Here is a 21,936-nt window from a genome sequence, read left to right as displayed (position 1 = left end):
ACAGTTGCCAACCGGGGCCTGACAGTCTTTGATAAGGTCCCCTCCATACTCATGCGCGAATCGAGTGTGGTGCCTAGTTCGCTGATTAGTGGAGTTACCTTTAGAGAAAGATATTCTCTCAGAATAATGACTAAAGCATAGAAGTCGGGCAAAAATGCTTCGCAAATATGTATACCCGTACTTTACTTCCTTACGAATTAGATAATGTGCCGAAAAGAGATGCATATATGCTTGTTATTTCTCATTTACGTACGGTGTCATAAGTTTGATAATTTGGTAGGGATGTAACTGTGTCGACTTTTTATATCGATAAATTATGCATAAGTTTATGTGCCGTGTAAAATAATAATCACGAAATTGGCAAATTGATAATAGTCTGGCTAATGAAAGTTGAACCTGAAAAAACGCGGCAATTTCAAGAAATCTGTAGCAGGCGGCTCGTTGAAATGAAATGAAATGAAATGCGTGGAATACAAGGATTGCATAACTTTTACACTTTTTATAATTTTCATATTCTAAAAATCGTTAAAAAGTATAAAAATTATGCAATCCTTGGAATCAAAGAGCCGCCTGATATGAGGATTAATGCATGTACCTAATATAGCTTTTATCTCATTTGCAGTCTACCACTCAGAACCGTCTAACTATACCTCTCGTTTTTTTATCATTAGAAAGAAGGCGAGCGATATTAACGTGTCGTTTTATCGAAAAACACTTGGAAAATAAGTCACAACAAATATAATATACGATCATTTACATACTTTTGCTTTCATAAGTAAAATATTGTTATATTTATAAAAAAACTTGTCAATAAAAAGACACGTGGAAATGGTTTACCGTTTTTTCTAATGCTAAAAGACTAAGAATAGTTTCTAGTCATGTACAGTCAGCTGCAGAGAAAAGGCACCCCCCTGCATACAAAGTTCTGTAAATTAGTATGGACGTGGGGTACCTTTTCTCTGCAGCTGACTGTACCAAATAGGAAATAATAAAAAAAAACGTTCGTGTAATATTTTTTTATTATTTAATAATAGGGAATATTACGCGAAACTCGGCGTAGGTGGCGCCATTATCACAATCTGAGGGTCTATCGCGAAACAAGAAAATGGAACTTTCGTTATCTAACATCTCTGTCACTCTTGCGTATTCGAGCGATAAAGAGGCAGCTAGATAACGAAATTTCGGATTCGAGTTTTCCGGTAGGTCCCCTGAAAACTTGTCAAAAACCTGTTAAAGGTACAGTATGAATAAGTTACTCTACGGTGCACTAAAAAAGCTAGTGCTGCACTCTGGTGGCAGAACATTGCAGTAATATCCCCTATTCCTCGTCCTTTGGAAATCTGAAATAAAAAGTTGAGTTTTGTGACCAACAATATTAATAAAAGGAACATTCATCAATGATCATTAATGTCTTTTTTATTAGGGTTCCGTACCCAAGAAGTAAAAACGGGACCCTATTACTAATACTTCGCTGTCCGTCTGTCTGTCACCAGGCTGTATCTCATGAACCGTGATAGCTAGACAGTTGAAATTTTCACAGATGATGTATTTCTGTTGCCGCTATAACAACAAATACTAAAAAGTACGGTCCCCTTGGTGCGCGCGTCCGACCCGCACTTGACCGGTTTTTAGTATTAAACTATAGTCTGGCAAACACAATCTGTCAGTAAGTAAGAACAAAGAAAACTATAGGTACAGTCGAAGGCAAAAATATCGATCCAGACAAATGGCTTAAAAATATGTGAACACGATTTTATTGTCTGAGCGTACACATATTTTTGAGACTTTGGGAATGTATATATATTTATGCCCTTGACTGTACTCATCAATTAAAATGAGACAGTCCTGGGCCAAACTATAAGAAAGCTGTAAATGTCGATAGGTTATTGATCTGAGGTCGATACATCACTATGCCAAAAATATAACCTTTCATACTTAGCAGAAAAGTTCGAAAATTTATGCAAAAATCTATATAGACTTGAATGCAAGTAATAATTACATAAACAATATATCGATTTCTATGTTTAGGGTCAGGTCCTATAAATTAATTTCTTCAAAATTGAACAAAACTCACCGATTAAAGGTTATCGGTTCGTGCGTATTTTCTTTTCTTCCTGTATGCGATTTACAGCCCTCGATCACACAAGACATTATCACAAAGGGAACTTCAAACCATTACAAATAAAAACTCAACACGTTTTCCAACAATCTTTCAGGAATAGCAAAAATATAATTAAAATAAACCAAGATGACCGCTGAAACATCCCGAAATATTTCAACTAAAATAATACGACTATGTCAAGTTGTTACAGTTGACACTTACCTGTGAAATAACGAACTTATATTTTATTTGGCTGGATTATATTATAGAACCACATAGGACCATTTGACATTTCCCTCAGTACATCTTATGACAATACTGAAAAAAACGAAAGAACTTGCGGATTGTTGTCTCACTCACTCATAGAAAAAAAGTAATAACGTGTTGTGAATACGATATCTTTTACCAAGCTTTTATTTTTGCCCGGCTTCTTTGCTTTAGTCATTATTCTGAGGATATTCTTTTTGCGATTCCTATAAGAGGAAAGAGAAAATAGTGCCATGCTTTGTCCTTATCACCGACCGGGTTTTTTTTCATGGTTGGGTTATGGCAGCATAGGTAGTAGGCGATGGCGAAACTATGTCTATGGTCTGGATATTGCAAAATAAGTTTGAGTTTGTGTCTGTGGTTACTGTCAAATTTGAGTTTTGAGGTTAGCTTAGCTTATCAATTTTATTTTATTTTAATGAAAACAACACTAAACGAAAGCAAAGTACAATTTAATTTTATTTTATTTACTTTTGATACTGCTAAATAAGTGAGTTTGTGTCTGTGGTATCTGTCAAATTTGAGTTTTGAGGTTAGCTTGGCTTGTTAATTTTAATGAAAACAACACTAAACGAAAGCAGAGCACAATTTAATTTTATTTTATTTACTTTTGATACTGCTCGTTCGTGGCTACATCACTGAGTGATTAGAATTTTAACTTTCTGTTAATTAAATATTTATTTCATTAACGAATTCCCGCTGTTGGAGTTTGTCTGTGTCAGAGGAAGGGCTACTTGTGAGGATTGGCGAGTACGTACAACGGCAACAACGTAGCGGTTGTCGTGATGCACGTGACGCACGCGTGTCGCTGCTGCTTGCGGCGTGCTCCGGACAAGGACCTGACGACGCCGTACACACATCTCGGTATAACGGAGATATATGCCGACATGATCAAAGGGTGCTTTGACATAAATGTAAGAACGACATTTTTGTTTATGTAGCGAAAAGTACACACTGAAAATTTCGTTAAGTTAACGATCGATGTTATTGTTAGTAACAAGGTTAGGTTATCACTTTGATTGATTATTTTACATGCAGCTGGTAGTGGGCGCCTCGGGCTCGTGCGGCATCTGCTCGGCGTGCGTGGGCCGCCTGCGAGACGCGTGCGCCTTTAAGCTGCAAGTGCAGCGCAGCCAGGCGGAGCTGCAGGCGCGGCTGCAGGGAGAGAGCATGGAAGGTACGCACCACACTTCAAACAAGTAATATATTTCAGTCATTCAGTTTGAGATGTATACAGAAGTTCATTGAATGCAATTGGACTTATTTTGAGCATAAAGTATGTGATTTGTGTTGTGTTTGTTTGCTCTAGAGGAACAATCTGCAGTCAGGTCAGAATATCCAGAAATGCAGGATGCAGACGGGACCAGTGAGCCTGCATCAGGTGAGTCTATTGCTCTGCAGTGAATAATAATAATCATTATTAAATAAATAATTATTATAGGGATCATTCTTACACAAATTGACTAAATCCCACGGTAAGCTCAATAAAGCTTGTGTTGTGGGTACTCTCTCTCTCTCTCTTTAGCCTTTTTCTACCCTTTGGGTGTAGGCCTCCTTCATTTTGCGCCATTCGTCGCGGTTCTGTGCGACTTGGAGCCACTGTTTCCCCACAGTCTTCTTAATGTCGTCGTCCCAGCGCATCTGACGATGACTGTGACCACGAAACAATTATTCACACCATACAAAATACTCTGTACAGGATTGCGCGAGACTTAACATCTAGACCAGCAAAAGTAAATCACCAAAAGTTTAGTACCGAGACCCGAGACCTGCTAGAAGAAAGGAGAACTCTACTAAACGAAGGCAAAGGGGGAACAGACTACTTTAAAAATCTTTGCACTAGAACTAGAAAGCAAGTTGAAGCAGATATTGAAGCATATCGGGAAAAAACTGTTAAGCATATAATAGACAAATATCAGGGTCCTAAGGTATTTCGTAGAGCTTTAAAACCAGGAACGCAGCAAATCACTAAACTCATAGATGAAAATAACCAACTTGGAATAGAGCTAGAGCAAATACTCGAAATAACACATAAATACTACTCAAAGTTATATACATCCCAAAACCCCAAACCAAGAAGAGTGGTGAAACGCAAAATTATGAACGTTGGCTCTGAAGATGTTCCGGAAATAACAACAAGCGAAATCGAACATGCTCTCAGTAAAATGAAAAATGGCAAATCACCCGGCAGTGATAACATTATTATTGAGATGGTAAAGGATGGAGGAGATAGAGTGACTGAACTACTTAAAACGGCCTTCAACAAATGCTTGGAGGAACAAACTATACCAGAGATCTGGAACTGTGCCACAGTCATCTTACTTCATAAGAAAGGAAATAAAGCAGATTTAAACAACTATCGCCCCATCAGTCTGCTCTCACACCTGTATAAACTCTTTACCAAGATCATTACTCTACACCTTACCAAAAAACTTGACTCATATCAGCCAATGGAGCAAGCCGGATTTAAAAGTGGTAGCAGCACATTGGATCATATATTGTCAATGAGAATCATTATAGAAAAGACGACTGAATATCAAATGCCTTTGTGGTTAGCATTTATAGATTATAAAAAAAGCATTTGACAGTGTTGAAACATGGTCGGTCATAGAATCACTACAAAATGCACGCATAGATCACCGATATACTGCTCTAATCGAAAATATGTACAAAAGAGCCACCCTAAAAGTGAACCTACCCCCGCTGACCGAGCCAGTTCGGATTGAGAAGGGCGTACGACAAGGTGATACGCTTTCACCAAAACTGTTTACTCTGGTCCTAGAGGACATCTTAAAAAGCCTGAACTGGGAAAAGCGTGGATTGAGTATATGGGGTAGTCGCTTGAATAATTTACGGTTTGCTGATGATATTGTCTTGCTGGCAAGCGACCCCGCTGAACTTCAAAGCATGATCCAAGAACTCAGCGATGCTTCCATACGGTGTGGCCTGGAAATGAATCTAGACAAGACAAAAGTTATGACCAACACAGATGTCAAGGCGAATATCACAGTTAACCATACCGCCATCGAAACTGTCGATAAATACGTGTATTTGGGACAAGAGATAGTGACTGGAAAAAAGAACCAAACCAATGAGATCAACAGACGCGTACGACTAGCCTGGGCAGCCTATTCCAATCTCGAGTTTGCCTTCAAAATGAACCTTAAGGCCGAACAAAAAGCACGCATATTTGACCAATGTATCCTGCCTGTTCTCACTTATGGAGCTGAAACCTGGGTTTTCACCAAAGACATACTACGTAAATTGAGCGTTGCCCAGCGGGCGTTGGAGAGAAAATTGGTGGGGATCACATTGAGAGACCGTAAAACAAATGAATGGCTGAGACAACAGAGCAAAGTCAATGATGTTATAAAACGCGTAGCCAATTTGAAGTGGGAATGGGCTGGTCATATAGCACGGAAGACCGATTCGTGGAGCAAACGACTACTCGAGTGGCGACCATGGGGGGAAGAGCGTCCTCAAAGTAGACCCCAGATGCGCTGGGACGTTGTGGGTACTCAGACACCAATATATATAATATATAAATATTTATAAATACTTAAATACATAGAAAACACCCATGACTCAGGAAGAAATATTGGTGCTCATCAGCATTGGTGCTGTAAATTCAGAGGCAGGGTCACAATCCAGTGTTTAAAGCTGCCAGGCAGTTACCGCAACTGATATTGCCTGTATCTAGCAATCTTCAGATAAAGTCGTTGTTATAATTACGTATTATTACGTATTACACGACCCAGTGTGCAAATTGGCTGTAGCTACCCTTCTCGACCAGTGTGGCGGCGCTGCGGAAAGAGCTAGACTCTTGGCAGTAGGCACCAGAGAGGCTGGGCACTGCCTCCGTGCGCATCCTTCCCCTAAAATTGGAACTTTTTTAGAGCATCTTCAGATAAAGTCGTTGTTACGTATTAGAAGACACATGTATGCACATGTCTAAGTTGTTTGACATTGTGGCCCAAAACCACATCTTATGTGGCCGTTTGTTCCAAACCCTCACTACTCGGTTGCTAATGGGGCTTTGATTATTTTGGGGCCTAACTAGCCTGTTGCTTATAAATTTGTATGTTTGCTTCAGGTGAAGAGCCCCTGGTCAAGCTAGAGACGCTAGATGCATGGATGGATGGGACACCTGATGAGATATTGCGTGAGTACTTAGTTTTAACAACAGGCTTAGAAAATGTGACTAGACCATTACCTGATTAAATTTACATTTATAGCATAAATAATGTGATCACCCAGTGAAGTTATGTACTCAAAATCTATCAGTATTAGGATAACATATGTAAGTCCAAATAAAAGATGGAGAGACGAGCTAGTGAACTTCGACAGATACTGGTGGAGAACAGCACAGGATAGAAAGGAATGGGAAAAACTGGGGGAGGCCTTTTCCGCACACGCGACATGCAAATAATAAGCCAATAATAATTGTAATTTTATGTAATTGTTAAAAAAGAAGCATGAAATAAAGGCTATTACTATTACTATGTTAGGTATTTATTCATCATCATCATCATCATCACCATATAAGCCCTGTATTGCCCACTCCTGAGCATAGGCCTCTCTTCCAGTACGCCACTTGTCCTGGTCCTGAGCTAATCTCATCCAGAAGTGACCTGCAATCTTCCGAATGTCGTCCACCCAACGTGCCAACGGACGCCAGGGGCTTCTTTCATCCGAAGGCGGCTACCATTCCGTTAACATTTTAGTCCACCTGCCATCACTCTGCCTAGCAACATGTCCCGCCCAACTCCATTTTAGTTTGGTTATGACGAAACCAACGTCCCGCACCTTGGTGCGGTGACGGATCTCGACATTCCTTACTCGATCTTGAAGCTTGATACCGAGCATGGCGCGCTGCATGGCTCTCTGTCCTACGCGGATTTATGCACAGCCTCCTTAGTAAGCGTCCATGTCTCGGCACCGTATATCATGGTGGGCATGACACATTGGTTGAAGAGGCGAGTTTTATAATGATTTGTGTTGTGTAAGAACACTAAAAAATATGTAAATAAATTACTTCAAGATACAGGTGTCCTTTTCGTTTGACTGTCCTGATTACTGCACGGAATATGAGGCTTAATATTATGTTGGTTGCTCTAGATTACATGCTCCGGTTAAACATGGCGGCCGGAGACGGGGCGAGAGACGAGGATGAACCGTTGTTGGGTGAGTACCCGCTTCATATACAAGTCAATAGTTCAAGTGTAATCAGACTTCATCATCTTCCTCGCGTTGTCCCGGCATTTTTGCCACGGCTCATGGGAGCCTGGGCTCCGCTTGGACTAATCCCAAGAATTGGCGTAGGCACTAGTTTTTACGAAAGCGACTGCCATCTGACCTAGACGTGTGCGCCGCGCCGGCGCGCCGCCGCCGCCGGGCTTTTTTGCCACGCCGCCGCCGCCGATAACAAGATACAATATGGATTTTTTTGTCAGATATACGTCAATTATTAATTAAATAAAACAGAAGAGCCAGTTGCACAAACTGTTTCACACACCGATTAAAGTAACTGAGTAATCCTCAGTATTCAGCGTCTAGAAAGATGAGATAGCGATAGGTATACGAAGTAGGATTTTTTCTTCTTAATTGTGAATTCACATTGTCTCACATACGAAGGCAGAATCCTCAGTCATGACAAGACTTACGAGTTACGAGCAACGAAAACACAGGGCTCATGTAGACATATACCATGGGACCTCAAGGTGGAATATAAAAGGAAAACTAACTGGCTAATATTGCGACCCATCCTTGCTTATTTGCTTGCGTCTTAAACTGTATTTAAGTCCAGCAAAGATCTGGAAATATTGATGTGCGAATACTCTCGAAAAAAATCAAGAGAAAGAGAGAGACCTCTGTCTCACTTGACAACACTGTAGATTCGCTTGCCCTACGGAAATGGGCAAGTTGTAAATGGGTGAAGCAACATTTTCTTATTACTCGTTGCTATGGTTACAGTCACCTGGGTCACTGTGGCTTTCAATTAACCAAACATTTTGTAGTAGTTACTAGTTATAAACGTATACGCCCTTTCCATAATGGGCCATCTAACAAGAATGAATGATAACATAATATGACTTGGTACAAAAGTTCTTGTAATAAACTGTGCTACTATTGTCGCCTGCCTGACGGGAATAACAAGAAAATTGAAGATAAAAGTTCTAGAGTTCAACCATTCCAAGAAAAAAGTAATGGTACAGGGCAAATATACTCTATCTATTTAAAAAAAGCGCATCAAAATCCATTGCGTAGTTTTAAAGATCTAAGCATACATAGGGACAGATGGACGGACAGACAGCGGAAAGCTACTGTGCTTTATACTATGTAGTGATAGGCGAATAAAAGACACGGGACAAATACACTTGCACATGTACAATAAACGAAGTTGCATAAAAGTTCATTGATTCAAGCATTTTGTCTAAATATATTAAACTGTATCGCGGTAATTCACACTCGCAAATGCGAGTCTTTAATAATATTTAGTTTTATATACAACTGTAATGTAATGTAAGACACAGCATGAAGTAGAGTTGTTGTTGTAGTGGAGGAGCGGGCAGTCAAGCCGGAGCTGTCGGACGAGGCGAGTGACGAGGACTGCATGTCGGGTGAGTACTGCAACACTACCATACACACGTGCGATACCAGCCTCACAAAGTAAATTCAAACCTCACCATATCACTGGAAGCGTTGCCACACTGAACGAGATCTGTTGCACCAGGCTGGTGGCTACACTTCTTAAATCAATCCTTGGGTCCTAAGGACCAATTAAAAAAAAGTGGCTTCTTGAGAAGATGTTTTCTGATTATAGTGAGTTTTTTGACATTTCACTAGTGCTTTAATAACTAATACAGGCTAGAGCGTGACATTGTATATTATATATATTACATTCCCATTGTTAATAATAATTGATATATTGTCAATTTTAATAACTAATTTAATTTATGTAATATGGATTAAACAGTTATATGCACATCATACCTACCTACTAGATAAAAAATACGGAACCCTAAAAAATGACATGTAACAATTATTATCAATCGCGCTTGACCAGTAAAAGCGGTGCCGGTCTGCCGATGCTCCATGAAGAAGATCCTCGAAAATGGGATTGAAACATGTCGAGCGTTTATTCGACTTAATAATACGTGAGTAACCCGTTTAAATTAATTTTAATATTCAATTCAATTCAATTTATTCAATATGTTCGAGTCTCACAGGAGTTTTATAATTAAAATAACGTAAAGGGGCCCACTGAGTATCAGTCCGCCGGACGATATCGACCTGTCAGTTGTCAGCACCCCCAATTTATGCGAAATCGATACCAAACCCGGCCTAGCAGCTTCACTGATGTAGCTAATCAAGATAAAATTGAGAGCCCCAAATAAACTCTCTCAAAAACTATACAAGGTATCGAAAAACTTGACTTAATAAAACTTGTAACAAATTAAATCACTTTTCATTTTGTATGAGTGGCCATGTCGCTCAGACGCAAACTTTTCGACGTATAATCGAAAACTGGAACCTTCAAACCCCTCTCTCCCCCGCGGCACCAGGGCTACGACCGGAGACTTTTGATATGTTTACCTCCTAACTAGTCCAAACAAATTTACGGAGTCAAAAATTGTGTTCCTAGCATTTCCTTCTATACCTTCTTATTGCTTGGCCTACTACCGGTGACCGCAAGTACTCTCAAAGGTTCTAATTTTAAATTCGGGATATAATCCGTTTAAAATGCTTTGTTTTGTGTTTCAGTGCCCGACGCCCGCGCCAGGGAACAGCTCGCCATGACTTGTTCCGTGGTGCTCGAGCGCCTCCGCGACGACGCGACTGTTCACAGTGAAAGCAAACACATACAAAATACTCACTCATCTAGTGGACCTAAAGAATTTGCTTGTGATTTTTGTAGTTCTACATTCCAAACTGAATCGCTTGTGTTAGAGCACGAGAAAATCGAACATGGTATAACAGATTTCATGTGTGCCGAATGTGAGTATACAACGACTAACAAGAAAAGTTTGCACGCTCATTTAAAAACTCACACTGTAGACAAGCCTCTTAATTGCACTCCCTGTAGTTATAAAAGTCCGTTTAAAAGTGATTTACACAAACGCCTTGCGATACACACTGGTGACCAGAAGACACAGAAGAGGACATACAACACAGCGAAGCCTTTTCATAAATGTAGTTACTGCGGTTACAAATCTCGTCACAAAGGTCACCTACAATATCACATAAGAACACACACTGGCGAGAAGCCTTACACTTGTAACAACTGTGATTACAAATGCAGTCGCAAATCAAACTTACAATTACACCAGATGATACACACTGGGGCGAAGCCATTTGAATGTTGCCACTGTGATTACAAATGCCGTGATAAATCAAACCTACAACGTCACCTACAACGTCACACAACAAAACACACTGCCAAGAAGGCTTATGCATGTAACAACTGTGATTACAAATGCAATAGCAAATCAAGCTTACAATTACACCAGATGATACACACTGGGGCGAAGCCATTTAAATGTAGCGAGTGCGACTACAGCTGCAGGAGTAAAGTATACTTGCTAGCACACCAGAGGATACACACTGGAGAGAAGCCGTACACATGTAGTCATTGCGAATTCAAGTGCAGCCAAAGGACAACCTTACGAAATCACGAAACGATACATACTGGCGAGAAGCGTTTTCAGTGTAGCCACTGTGATTACAAATGCAGACAGAAATCAGACTTAAAAAAAACTGCAAACACTGGGACGGAGCTATTTAGATGTAGCGAGTAAAGTAAACTTGCTAGCACACCAGAGGATACACACTGGAGAGAAGCGGTTTCAGTGTAGCGACTGTGATTACAAATGCAGTCTGAAATCAAATTTAAAAAGACACCAGATGATACACACTGGGGCAAAGCCATTTAAATGTAGCAACTGCGAGTACAGTTGCAGGCAGAACAAAGAATTGCTTAAACATCAGAAGAGGAAGTGCTATTAAGTGTGGAATAAGACATCGTCACAGAATAAATGATAGTACTAGGTACATAAGGTTCACTCTCTGACAAAAAGCGTCTATTACGATTACGACAGATTCATTGTCGCCACTGTGATTACAAATGCGGTCGGAAATCATATTCGACAAGACACCAGAAGATACACACTGGAGAAAAACCTCATTAATGTAGTCATTGTGACTACACGTGCAGAACTATTTCTATGTTACAAATATACGAAAAGAGTATCTTTTCCTTTTACCTTATTAGCCTTTTCTTGGTAGCCACTGCTACTTGAAAAGTCGATGTAAGTAAACGGGCTGTGCAGAAACACCTCGGACCAAAGCATTTCGGTGAAAAACCCTAGAGTAGTTCCGATAGTGATCGGGAAGTCGCTAAAGTAAGGACGAAGAATTTTATATAACCCACCTGTTCCCACAGGCGTTTGCTACTAGCTAGCTAGCAGTAGCTAGCTACTGCTAGCGATTGTAGGTAAAATCCGCCGCACGCGTCCGCTTCAGTTAGCGTTGCTCCATACTATTTTTCGTTAGCCGGCTCCGTGTACCCGTCCCGCGCCAACTAGCGGATGCTATACTTATCTCTATCACCCGCTCGTAATAGGGCATTCTTCTGCTAGTCAAATCAGTTTCTTTTTTAGAACTGTCAAAACGATTTGCTAATATGGAATTTATATGAAACATTACGTCACGGTCAACTTACCTACTTTTTATATTTCTATCCGATTTATTAAATAAACTTGTGTTTATAAATTACTGCTATATATGTTTTTCTAATAATTATCTGGTGCTTTATTTCATGCATGGTGTGAAATAATTTACTTTACAGTACATATGGGGCTACTTTACCGCACTTTACTTTACTTTGCCTTTTTGTAATTAAAAAAAAACGTTTCACGTTAAATTGAAAGGGCCAGCCATATGTACTGTAAAACGTTGTATGATACATGTGCGAATAGGTAATTCGCAACTCGTGTCGATTTAAAACACTCTCTTCGGTTTTACGACGCTAATTTATTACCACTCGTTTCGAATTTCCTACTTTTCGCACTTGTAACGTAATGTACAATTAAATACAGTCTAATTTGTTATATTGCTGTCTCGCCTGTGTGCCGGCGGTCAATCTCACTGTGCGAGAAGGAAACCAATATAATTATGTGCGTGAGATAGAGATAGGAAATGACGGGTAGATAACGTTCATGTTCATACTTTATTTACCTAAGAGCATTTGTCATAGACATAGTATATACAATGTACACTGTGTTTCAATACTTTCAAACAACGTTTCACAGTTTATTTTGTAACATGATTGTATTTTCATTGTGTGTCACAATATTGCCAGTACAGAAATAACCGATTACGCTCAACACAAAGAAACGTGAAAATTGAGTTACATTTTATTCAATTATACGCGGAGAAGGGTGAAGGAAGGCTAGAATTATGCAACATCGTATACAAAAAAATTCAGCTCTCTAGCATTATCCAAGGCGAGGGTTCGAAAATACTACGAAACGTGCCGAAAAAAGATATGCACTGCCTTTTACCCTCTGTCTCGTCTTGGCGGGGGCACGGCCGTGCCCCCAGATGAATGAATAATAAATAAATATTAGTAAGCACATTATTGTTCTTTAACTTAACCTATCCTTAATAATTTGTGTATCTAATTATCTTTAAACTTGGCACCCATTATAAAATCTTGACCTTTTCGACGTCATGTCAAACACCAGACGCCACGTCACCGTAGTGTCAAAATTGAAATTATGCATATGCATGTAGGTCTATGTTGCTCTGTGGTTTGAACCTACGGTGCGTATATATCGGTCATTGGCGTCCAAAAGGTTAATAATATTGTCCGTGAACTGAAATCGATAATAGGCAATATTACACTAGACTTATATCGACCGGGATATGGACCGTGATTACCTTTTGTATTATATAATCTGTGCTTTTGTATTGTTTTTGAGTTCCCGATAATTCGACGCAGTTGGGTGTTTTCTAAAATGAATATTGATAACCTGATTCTTTCAAATCTGGACATTTTAGACGATTTCGGCACTTACTTTTATAACGCTTTGCGGCGATTTCAGACTAGCGTTTTATACGACTACGCTCGTACGCGAACGCGCGTAACGCTCAAATGTAAGGAAAAGTAACGCGCGTGAAGGGCTTATAAACCAATTGTAGGGGAATGTAACGCGCGTGTAAGCTCGTTACGCCGAAACGACCGTACACGCGCGTAAAAATACGCTAGTCTGTAACCGCCCTTTTGCCAATTCGTGTAGCAAAACGGGATCCGTGTGCCAGGTTTGTTTCCATATAGATACCCGGCTGGATGCTAAATTTCTACTACGACCTCTGAATATGGGTCAGGGCGCCAAGCGCCAACGTGCCAATCGTTAAGCGAGGCGTAATGGGGTTGGCAACTGTCAAAGGTTTGCAGAGATGGCGCCATCATAGCTTGCCCCTTTTTCTCTCTCTGGCATCCAGGGCATTAAAAAAACAAAAATTTGACACAATTCTAGGGATTGACAGGGCAAGCTATGCTGGCGCCATCTGCTTATTATTTCGACCGGCCAACCCCATTCAAGTAATTTCCGCTCCTCAAGCTGAGTGAATTCCGTAGATAGATAGATAGAAAACTGTTTATTTACACACAAAATATTCAAATACAAAAATGACATAGGTACACAGAAAAAAAAATTGAAATTACAACAACAAATAAGATTTTTACATAATAGAGAAAAAGGAAAAAATATCATCCCATAGAAAATTTGAATTTCGCGCCTTTTTCTACTGACAAGATTTGCTTGGCCAACTATATCACTACATACCCAGGTAGCAAAATGACGTCAGCGATGTCATAATGACGTATAAATGCTGTTAGGGTAGTATAAAACAAAGTCGCTTCCTGCTGTCTATCTGTCCCTATGTATGCTTAGATCTTTTAAACTACGCAACGGATTTTGATGCGTATAACGCACCAACCACAAACGTTAAGCCAAGCTCGCGTATTGGACGACTAGGGACGACTTCAATGTTGCACCGCACGAGCCAATCACGGCTCCGAATAGCGACGCACCGCGCGTGAGCGATCTCATGAGCGATCGTATACAGATACGTTCCCGCCGCTGGCGCCGCTCCCGCGCAGTCCGGCAATCAACGTGGTACAATTGATACACCTATCTAATATTTTGTTAATTCATAAAAGTAATTAGTGTTTAATTACCCATTGTGTACTTTACCAGTGCAAATACTTAGCGGAATACACTTTTAATCTGATATGTGTGTCTTTTCACTTTATTTCAGGTCTAACGACCCATATTTTGTTAGTTTACATTACACTGCACTTAAATATTATAGTAGTCAATAAATTTAGTACATAAATTGTAAAAAAAATATTAAATTACATTAAAATAATAAATTAATTAAATTTAATTTCAATTCCACTCTTGCTCATATTGCGGCGCGAAGCCGGCGCCATCTCTGCAAACCTTTGACAGTTGCCAACCCCATTGTTTGTCCTTATCATGGACTCACTTTTCCTTTCTGCCTACTTCGAATGCCGGATCCACACTCTCTCGAGGCGCTCGGCGCGAGTCTTGGCGAGTGGAGGCCATAGGAGTGCTAGTCATCCACGCATCCACACTTTCGCGAGTAGTTAGTTTGTGCCGGTTCTAGCCCCTCCTCCTCCTCCCGTTCTAGACCAAAACTTTTCCGCTAGGGGGCGCCACTAGTTAGTTTGGCAAAGATCCGTCAGATGGAGCCACTAGTTAGTTTGGCAAAGATCCGCTAGATGGCGCCACTTGCTAGTTCCATAAAAGTCCGCCAGAGGCGCCACTAGTTAGTTCTAAAAATATCCGCTATGAAATGTATAGATGGCGCCACTTGTTAGTTCCGCAATGATCCCCGCTAGATGGCGCCACTGTGTATGTGTAAGAGCGCCTGTTGTTATTTTCATAGCAAATCCGTTAGATGGCGCCACTTGTGAGTTCCATAAAAATCCGCCAGAGGCGCCACTAGTTAGTTTGGCAAAGATCCGTGAGATGGCGCCACTTGTTAGTTCCGCAATGATCACCGCTAGATGGCGCCACTTTGTATGCGAGTTATCGATTCGCTTAATGGTTCTCGATGAAATGTATAGATGTCGCTAGAGTCAGTGGACGTGGAAGTTTTAGTTCCAAAAACATCCGCTACAAAAAGGTATAGATGAGCTGCCGTCCGAGTAGTTCTAAAAAAGTCCGCAGCTAGTTAGGCAAAGATCCGTTAGAGGAAGCTACGTTTCAAAAGTGCGCTAAGAAATGTATAGATGTCGCTAGAGTCAGTGGACGTGGAAGTTTTAGTTCCAAAAACATCCGCTACAAAAAGGTATAGATGAGGTGCCGTCCGAGTAGTTCTAAAAAAGTCCGCAGCTAGTTAGAGGGGGGTCACGGTAAGTTAGTTATCGATTCGCTTAAAGGTTCTCTATTAAATATATAGATGCCGCCTCGTCAGTGGACGCTGCTAGTTAGTTCCAAAAACATCCGCTATGAAATGTATAGTGTAGTATAGATGCCGCTACTAATGCCTCGTCAGTGGATACGTACATCTACAGCGTGGGCGCGCAGGTGATCAGGAGTCAAGAAATTCATGGCGCTTGTGTCGTTACGGAAGCGGGGCGCGTGAAACCACGGGGCATAAACGTGTAAGCGTCGTGGAATTCATGAATTTTACGACGTTTTGATCGCGTGGTTCATGCTCCACGTGGGTGATTGGATGCATAATAAAATAATGTATTCACTCACTAAACATTTTTATTTAGACAATAGACTTAAAACTAAATTTATACCATATATATGTAAAATACAAAAAATATTATCAAATATTAAAATCTAAAACAAACACATGTAAAATTAGAATATAATATCTAACATAAATCTATAAATAAACTATAATATGCATCTATCTCCTTATGTCCTAATGCCAATGTTCAGCGTTCATTACACAGTTGTAAAAATCCTCACCTCGTACAGTTTTAGCTATGACATATTTTTTTATGCCCTTGATTTTTTTAATAACATTATCCTCTTCCTCTTCCTTCTCTCTACCCCCTATTTCCCCCATAAAAGCATTCTCTGCTTTCTCTATATAATAACATTTGGATCTTATCCCTATAAATTTAGAAATTATTCTCCCACTAACCTCATCCTTCATTTTTCCCAATACATTCTTATTAACTCTAGGTAAAGCGTAAATATTATCAATTTGCAAATCTGATGTATCGAATCTACCTTCTACATCCGGTTTGATATCCTTATAGAAATCATTAGTATTAATGTTATAGATGAATGAGTCTGTATCTGTGTATAATAGCTGTATATTTTCATTATATTTAGGTAGCATGTAATTATAATGGAAATCATACATATGGGTTTTACTTAGTTCTAAGACTGTAAACCCTACATATATAGGCTTATCATACTTTATACTATTTCTAGTCATTTGTATTATCGAGATATCATCACTGATTATGCATGAGCTATGAAAATTAAGACGACCGATTAGAGCGCGCGCACCTAACCGTCTTCCTTGACTCTCCCAAGCACTAACAACTCTAACATCCTGTCGTTTTTCAACGTTTTCCATAGTTTTACCAAAGACTGCATTGTTCATTAATTTATAAAAGTCTTTCTCAAACTTGTTTCTAGACTGTATTCTTTTATCTGTATTGAGATCAATGTACGATTTAAGCCATGGACGTTGAGTAAACTCGAGGATGCGGTGAATTTTTTTTACTTTCAATCCATGTCTTATAGCCTGTAGCAGATTTATATAATGAATTTTATAATTGCTTTTATCTTCTAGTGTAGCTAATAATTTCTTTGTTTTACTCATACCTATCGATGGAACCTTATTTTCAAGACAAAACGGGAGGTCGTTGTGTAAATCATGCAAGCTCGTAGGATACTCTAAATCTACTTCAAAAAAGTAACCCTTATCATTTTCAGGACATAATGTACTCATATCGAAACTGATGATTTCCTCTTGAGACAGCCAGCGAAAACTTCCTGTAGGCAAATACTGGGACATAGCCCATCCATATAAATTATTAGCATCTAAATAAACGATGTAATTGGAAGGTTTATCCGAATCATAATTTTTCATATATTTATTATTTACTACTGCATATTTCCCACAACACTGACTCAGCCCCCCTCGTATTCCAGATGAAATGAATTTTATCATAGATATGTCAGTAAGTAGTTCTAACTCGATTTTAGTATGCTTTAGCATAGAGTCCCAGCTGAGTCCGGGGGCGGTATAATAATGAGCCGGGTCAAGCTTATACGTCTTAAGACACACATCACGGAAGTTCTCAAAAACTTCTGCCAATAACATGACGTCGGTCTTAAGGTAGTGGTCACTATACTCCCCCAGAGTTCCGATATTGAAGGCATCCCAAACATCTCGGGCATATTGGTAATCCTCATCGGAAATGGGGGAGCTGGCGAGGCTGTTATAGAAGGCAGTCACAGGAGGTAGTGAAGTTTCCTCAAGCTGGGCCCACCCTCGTAGATACTCATATGGGAAAACCCCCTTGCGCGTTAGTAAATCTATTTTATCATGAGGGAAATGCGAGGTGATAATGCTAAATTGATTTTTTGGAAGGTTTTGCACTAATGTATCCAATGAGGATGCCATGAATCTAAAAGAGTCTATAAACCTAAGATCTAACTTTAGAACCTCACTCTTTAAACTAAGTGATATAAATTTCTCTTTATTCTGAGGTATAACATTAACATTATCATACTTTTTCAATGATTTAATTATAAAGTGTGAGTCATACCCACTGAAATTATGCATCACTATGGGGATTGCGTTAATAATCTTATAATTTAAGTTGCAGTTAGAATGTGCAGCGCCCCTAAACTCACCTGTGAGGTGACAATGATCACGTACCCTATCATCTCCTAACACACCCCCACAAATATGACAGTTTATAACAGATTGGAATTCTACCTGCTGCTCTCGTGTAAGAGAACGCATAGGTTCTATAGTATTAATCTTGTTTACAAATGGCACTAACTCTGTCTCTAATGATTTAATAAACTCTTTCGCACAGTCCTCACCGCGAAATGTAACATATTTCGATTTTGATTCATCATATGAACATTTAATAAAATAACCAAAGCTATACGGTTCATGTGACTGATAGTCTAGAGTATATGAGGAAGATTGAGACGGCGAGCATGTAGGTATTATAGGTTTTAGTAAAGCCTCGAAATCAGCATACACGACAACTGGTGCTCGTAATTGATTTCGAAAGTTTTTAAACTTTAATATATTATCCCCATCATTTGGTATAATTGTTTTAACATGGGAACAGTCATGTTTTATATGCTGCTTGAATTTAATTTCATTAGAAAAAGGTAAGAGACATCCATCACAAAACCACATCTTATGATGATGTCTTGAAAGCTGCGCGCTTATCAATCTACTTAATTTTTTTATCCAACAGAAGTGTTTCTTCTCACCATCTTCGATTATAAGCATATTTATATGACGGTCGCGTCGTTTTTTCGAATGATACACAGGTCCCGCTATTGACTCCTCAATGATTTCAAATACGTTTACACTTATATTATTCAATACTTCAAAACGTTTAATCCCACTCAATGACATGGGAAAAGACACTCCTTCAAGGTTTAGTATCTCCTTATAGTGGGGATATGATGTGGGGCGATCCACATGTTTATCACCAGGGTAGAGAGCACTAACAACGGCCCACGCAAAGCATGCGTTATCATCATTTTTAACATTAATACAGGCCTTCCTCGCTTGCACCCACTTTGGAAGGGGGATATATGATGATCCTTGCAAGGGTTGATACTTATTAATATTCACTTCTAGATGCAGCACTTTACTTATAGCCCACCCACTGTCACGTTCTTGAAAGTCTTCAGCCTTGACTCGGATCTCCTCCATAAACGATTGATATATTTTATTTATTTTGCTAGCATCTAATGAAATCACTTTATTCTTAGTATTGAAAGATTTCACCTCCTCCACCTCCTGATCATTATCATTAACCTTTATCCATTTACTGTATCGTCCGAAGAGTTCTAAATTCACCTTAACAGCGCTCTTAACCCTAGAAATGTTCTCCTCTATAAGGTTAATAACTCGCAGGCGTACACTCTCCATGAAATCTTCAGGAGTGAGATATTCATCCTTCGAAAACAGTCTATATGAGATTATCCGGCTCTTGAAAGCGGATGTTACTATTTCCGTATCTCCATCATACATCTCACATTTTAGACTCTGTTTATGCATTGCACTCTTCAGGTGATTATGTAATGACGTGACATCTGTTTCACATATATCACATTTTCGCTTTTTGGAGGTTGATGCGTCATCTTTAGCTCGTAGTGGTAGCTCTTCATCGCTAACTCGACTGCGTTTCTCCCCCAACCGCTGATATGAATTTTCACATTTGGCAGGTATATCTTGCTTTGGAAAGGTCTTATCACGTTTAGAACACGCTGACTTATCCGATTTTAAATGTTTCTTACAGTAAACCACATGTCGAAGCATGTTATCTTTCCGAGTAAAGTTTTGGTTACAATATTCACAAACAATGACCATGTTTACTTTTTACACATCTACATACACTCAGACTGACGAAATTATTATTAGCTGGAAATTATTTACGAGGTACGGGGCGTGCCACGTGACGGCTGACTCGCAGGCAACTGGGCGTGCGTCTGCGGGGCGCGGGGAGCGGGGGACGTGGAAGTGTCTAGAAAGATGACGTAACTCAGGAATGCGGCGGTGAGGTGCGCTGGCACTGCCTGGTACACTCACACACACACACACACACACACACACACACACACACACACACACACATACAAATGTCTCGACGACAGGTGCCGGCGGGTGCCGCCCACGCACATATTATTATTATTATTGTGATTATTGCATCATCAATCAAAGACAAGTCAAAGAAGAGACTGCATTTTTTTGCTTAAAGAATAATAAGGGTTTATGTTAAAATAAAAAAATAGGTTAGTTATTGATACTTTTTATTTTCATCAATCTATTCAATGAAAATATAGGTATTACACAAAATATCGGCTGCATAACACTTTATTTCAGAGTCGACAATATCGTTTACGTTGCACAAACTACTTATAATATTGCGTGCCTGCTGAATATTGGTGGGGTAATATATCTTGAAATGCTTTTTGAAAAAGTTGAGACGGTTCTCATATGTAGACTTTATCTTGTTCAAGTATCCGATACGTGCGTTAATACACTCCATAACACATTCGATAAGACTCCATTCCATGTGGTTAATCACCAAGGGGTGTGAGTTTGTCATAGATTCATCATCATCGTCACCGTCACATGTGAGTAAAAGCAACGGTACTGGAGAGATACACATCCGAAGACGATCGCACTGAAGCAGCTCTGGTGAAACACTCATTGGGTTATGAAAGTAGTTTCCAATTACATCAACTTTTTCCGCAAACATTGCATTCCATTCTTCACAGGTGAGTTCATATTGTCCATTAAAACTGACACAGGTATCTAATCTGATTTTAGCTTCAATAAACTGCAACTTTAAGTATACATGGATATTTTCAATCAGAGCACTTGCATCAGCAGGACAGCGTTTAAGATTGTAGACACTCTTGCTCAGCTCACAGCAACCGAAACCAACAACATTAGCAGCAGCAGCAGCAGCACCGGAACAATCAATTGACGGTGTGTAAGAAGGTGAAAAAATGTTTGAATAATTCATTTTTTTAATTATTATTTTTTTAAAGCTCCAAGACACGTTTACAAGTGAGGATGGTCAATGGTCTACTGAATGATTTTACGCGTGGTACTGGTGAGTGCGTTGTACTCAAACAGTGAATCACTGATAATGAGACAGTATGCCGTGGTGTTAGCCGGCACATTCCCTTTAAACTCCATTTCCAATTTAATATCAATAGCCCCAGCTCCCGAGTTGAAGCTGTCACACTGTCTTGACGTGTCGATGACTACCAATGGAGATTGTGTCTTGTAATGAGCATAATTTACTTGGGGGCTGGTATGATCACGGTTGTAGTAGGATAGTTAGTATCACTACTTGACTGTGCCGGTGATTATAAAGTATGCCTATATATATCTATATAATTTTTATACTTTTGGACATGTGAATGTGTATAAAATACACGTCCTTACGATTTGGTACATCACACTGAAATGAAGCTTAGAAAACAAAACACGTCACTCGCTACTAAAGATTGGAGTGTTGTGCTGGATGACAATGTAAAAGCACATGATCAAAACTCTTTTAAACATGGCTCGTTGCTGGCGAATAACATTAGATGTCTCATCTGTGGACCTTCCAATTGTGGCAAGACAAATGTTTTGTTGTCTCTACTCTTACATCCGAACGGTGTAAAGTTTCATAATGTGTATCTGTATTCGAAATCATTGAATCAACCTAAATACAAGTTTCTGGGTAAAGTTTTAGAGCAGGCGGGTGACATACCGTTTCACACGTACAATGATAAGAG

The 21,936-nt window shown here is 39.6% G+C and overlaps 1 protein-coding gene and 1 long non-coding RNA gene across 2 annotated transcripts; one reads left to right on the top strand and one right to left on the bottom strand.

Moving 5' to 3' along the window:
- The first annotated feature begins 2,763 nt into the window (after window positions 1–2,763).
- Window positions 2,764–12,997, top strand: LOC134750969 (gastrula zinc finger protein XlCGF57.1-like). Its single transcript, XM_063686265.1, has 7 exons — window positions 2,764–3,282; window positions 3,407–3,545; window positions 3,678–3,749; window positions 6,462–6,530; window positions 7,487–7,552; window positions 8,926–8,988; window positions 10,133–12,997. The coding sequence occupies exons 1-7, from the start codon at window positions 3,154–3,156 to the stop codon at window positions 11,164–11,166; spliced, it is 1,572 nt and encodes a 523-aa protein (XP_063542335.1). The 5' UTR covers window positions 2,764–3,153; the 3' UTR covers window positions 11,167–12,997.
- LOC134751309 (uncharacterized) lies at window positions 3,801–5,974 on the bottom strand. Its single transcript, XR_010128615.1, has 2 exons — window positions 5,887–5,974; window positions 3,801–3,875 (listed from the first exon to the last, which is right to left on the bottom strand). It is a non-coding gene; the product is annotated as an uncharacterized LOC134751309 (long non-coding RNA).
- Window positions 12,998–21,936: the final 8,939 nt, after the last annotated feature.

This window comes from Cydia strobilella, chromosome 21 (genome assembly GCF_947568885.1).
Source record: "Cydia strobilella chromosome 21, ilCydStro3.1, whole genome shotgun sequence".
Taxonomy (NCBI): domain Eukaryota; kingdom Metazoa; phylum Arthropoda; class Insecta; order Lepidoptera; family Tortricidae; genus Cydia; species Cydia strobilella.
Note: the sequence above shows the minus strand (reverse complement) of the source record. Positions and strands in the feature narration are given on the sequence as shown.

What these genes read in the sequence shown, in the direction of transcription:
- LOC134750969 (XM_063686265.1), top strand. Translation starts at nt 3,154, where the DNA reads ATGCACGTGACGCACGCGTGTCGCTGCTGCTTGCGGCGTGCTCCGGAC. An exon ending in AAGGGTGCTTTGACATAAAT is followed by an intron (nt 3,283 to 3,406) that starts GTAAGAACGACA and finishes TTTTACATGCAG; the next exon opens with CTGGTAGTGGGCGCCTCGGG. An exon ending in TGACGAGGACTGCATGTCGG is followed by an intron (nt 8,989 to 10,132) that starts GTGAGTACTGCA and finishes TTTGTGTTTCAG; the next exon opens with TGCCCGACGCCCGCGCCAGG.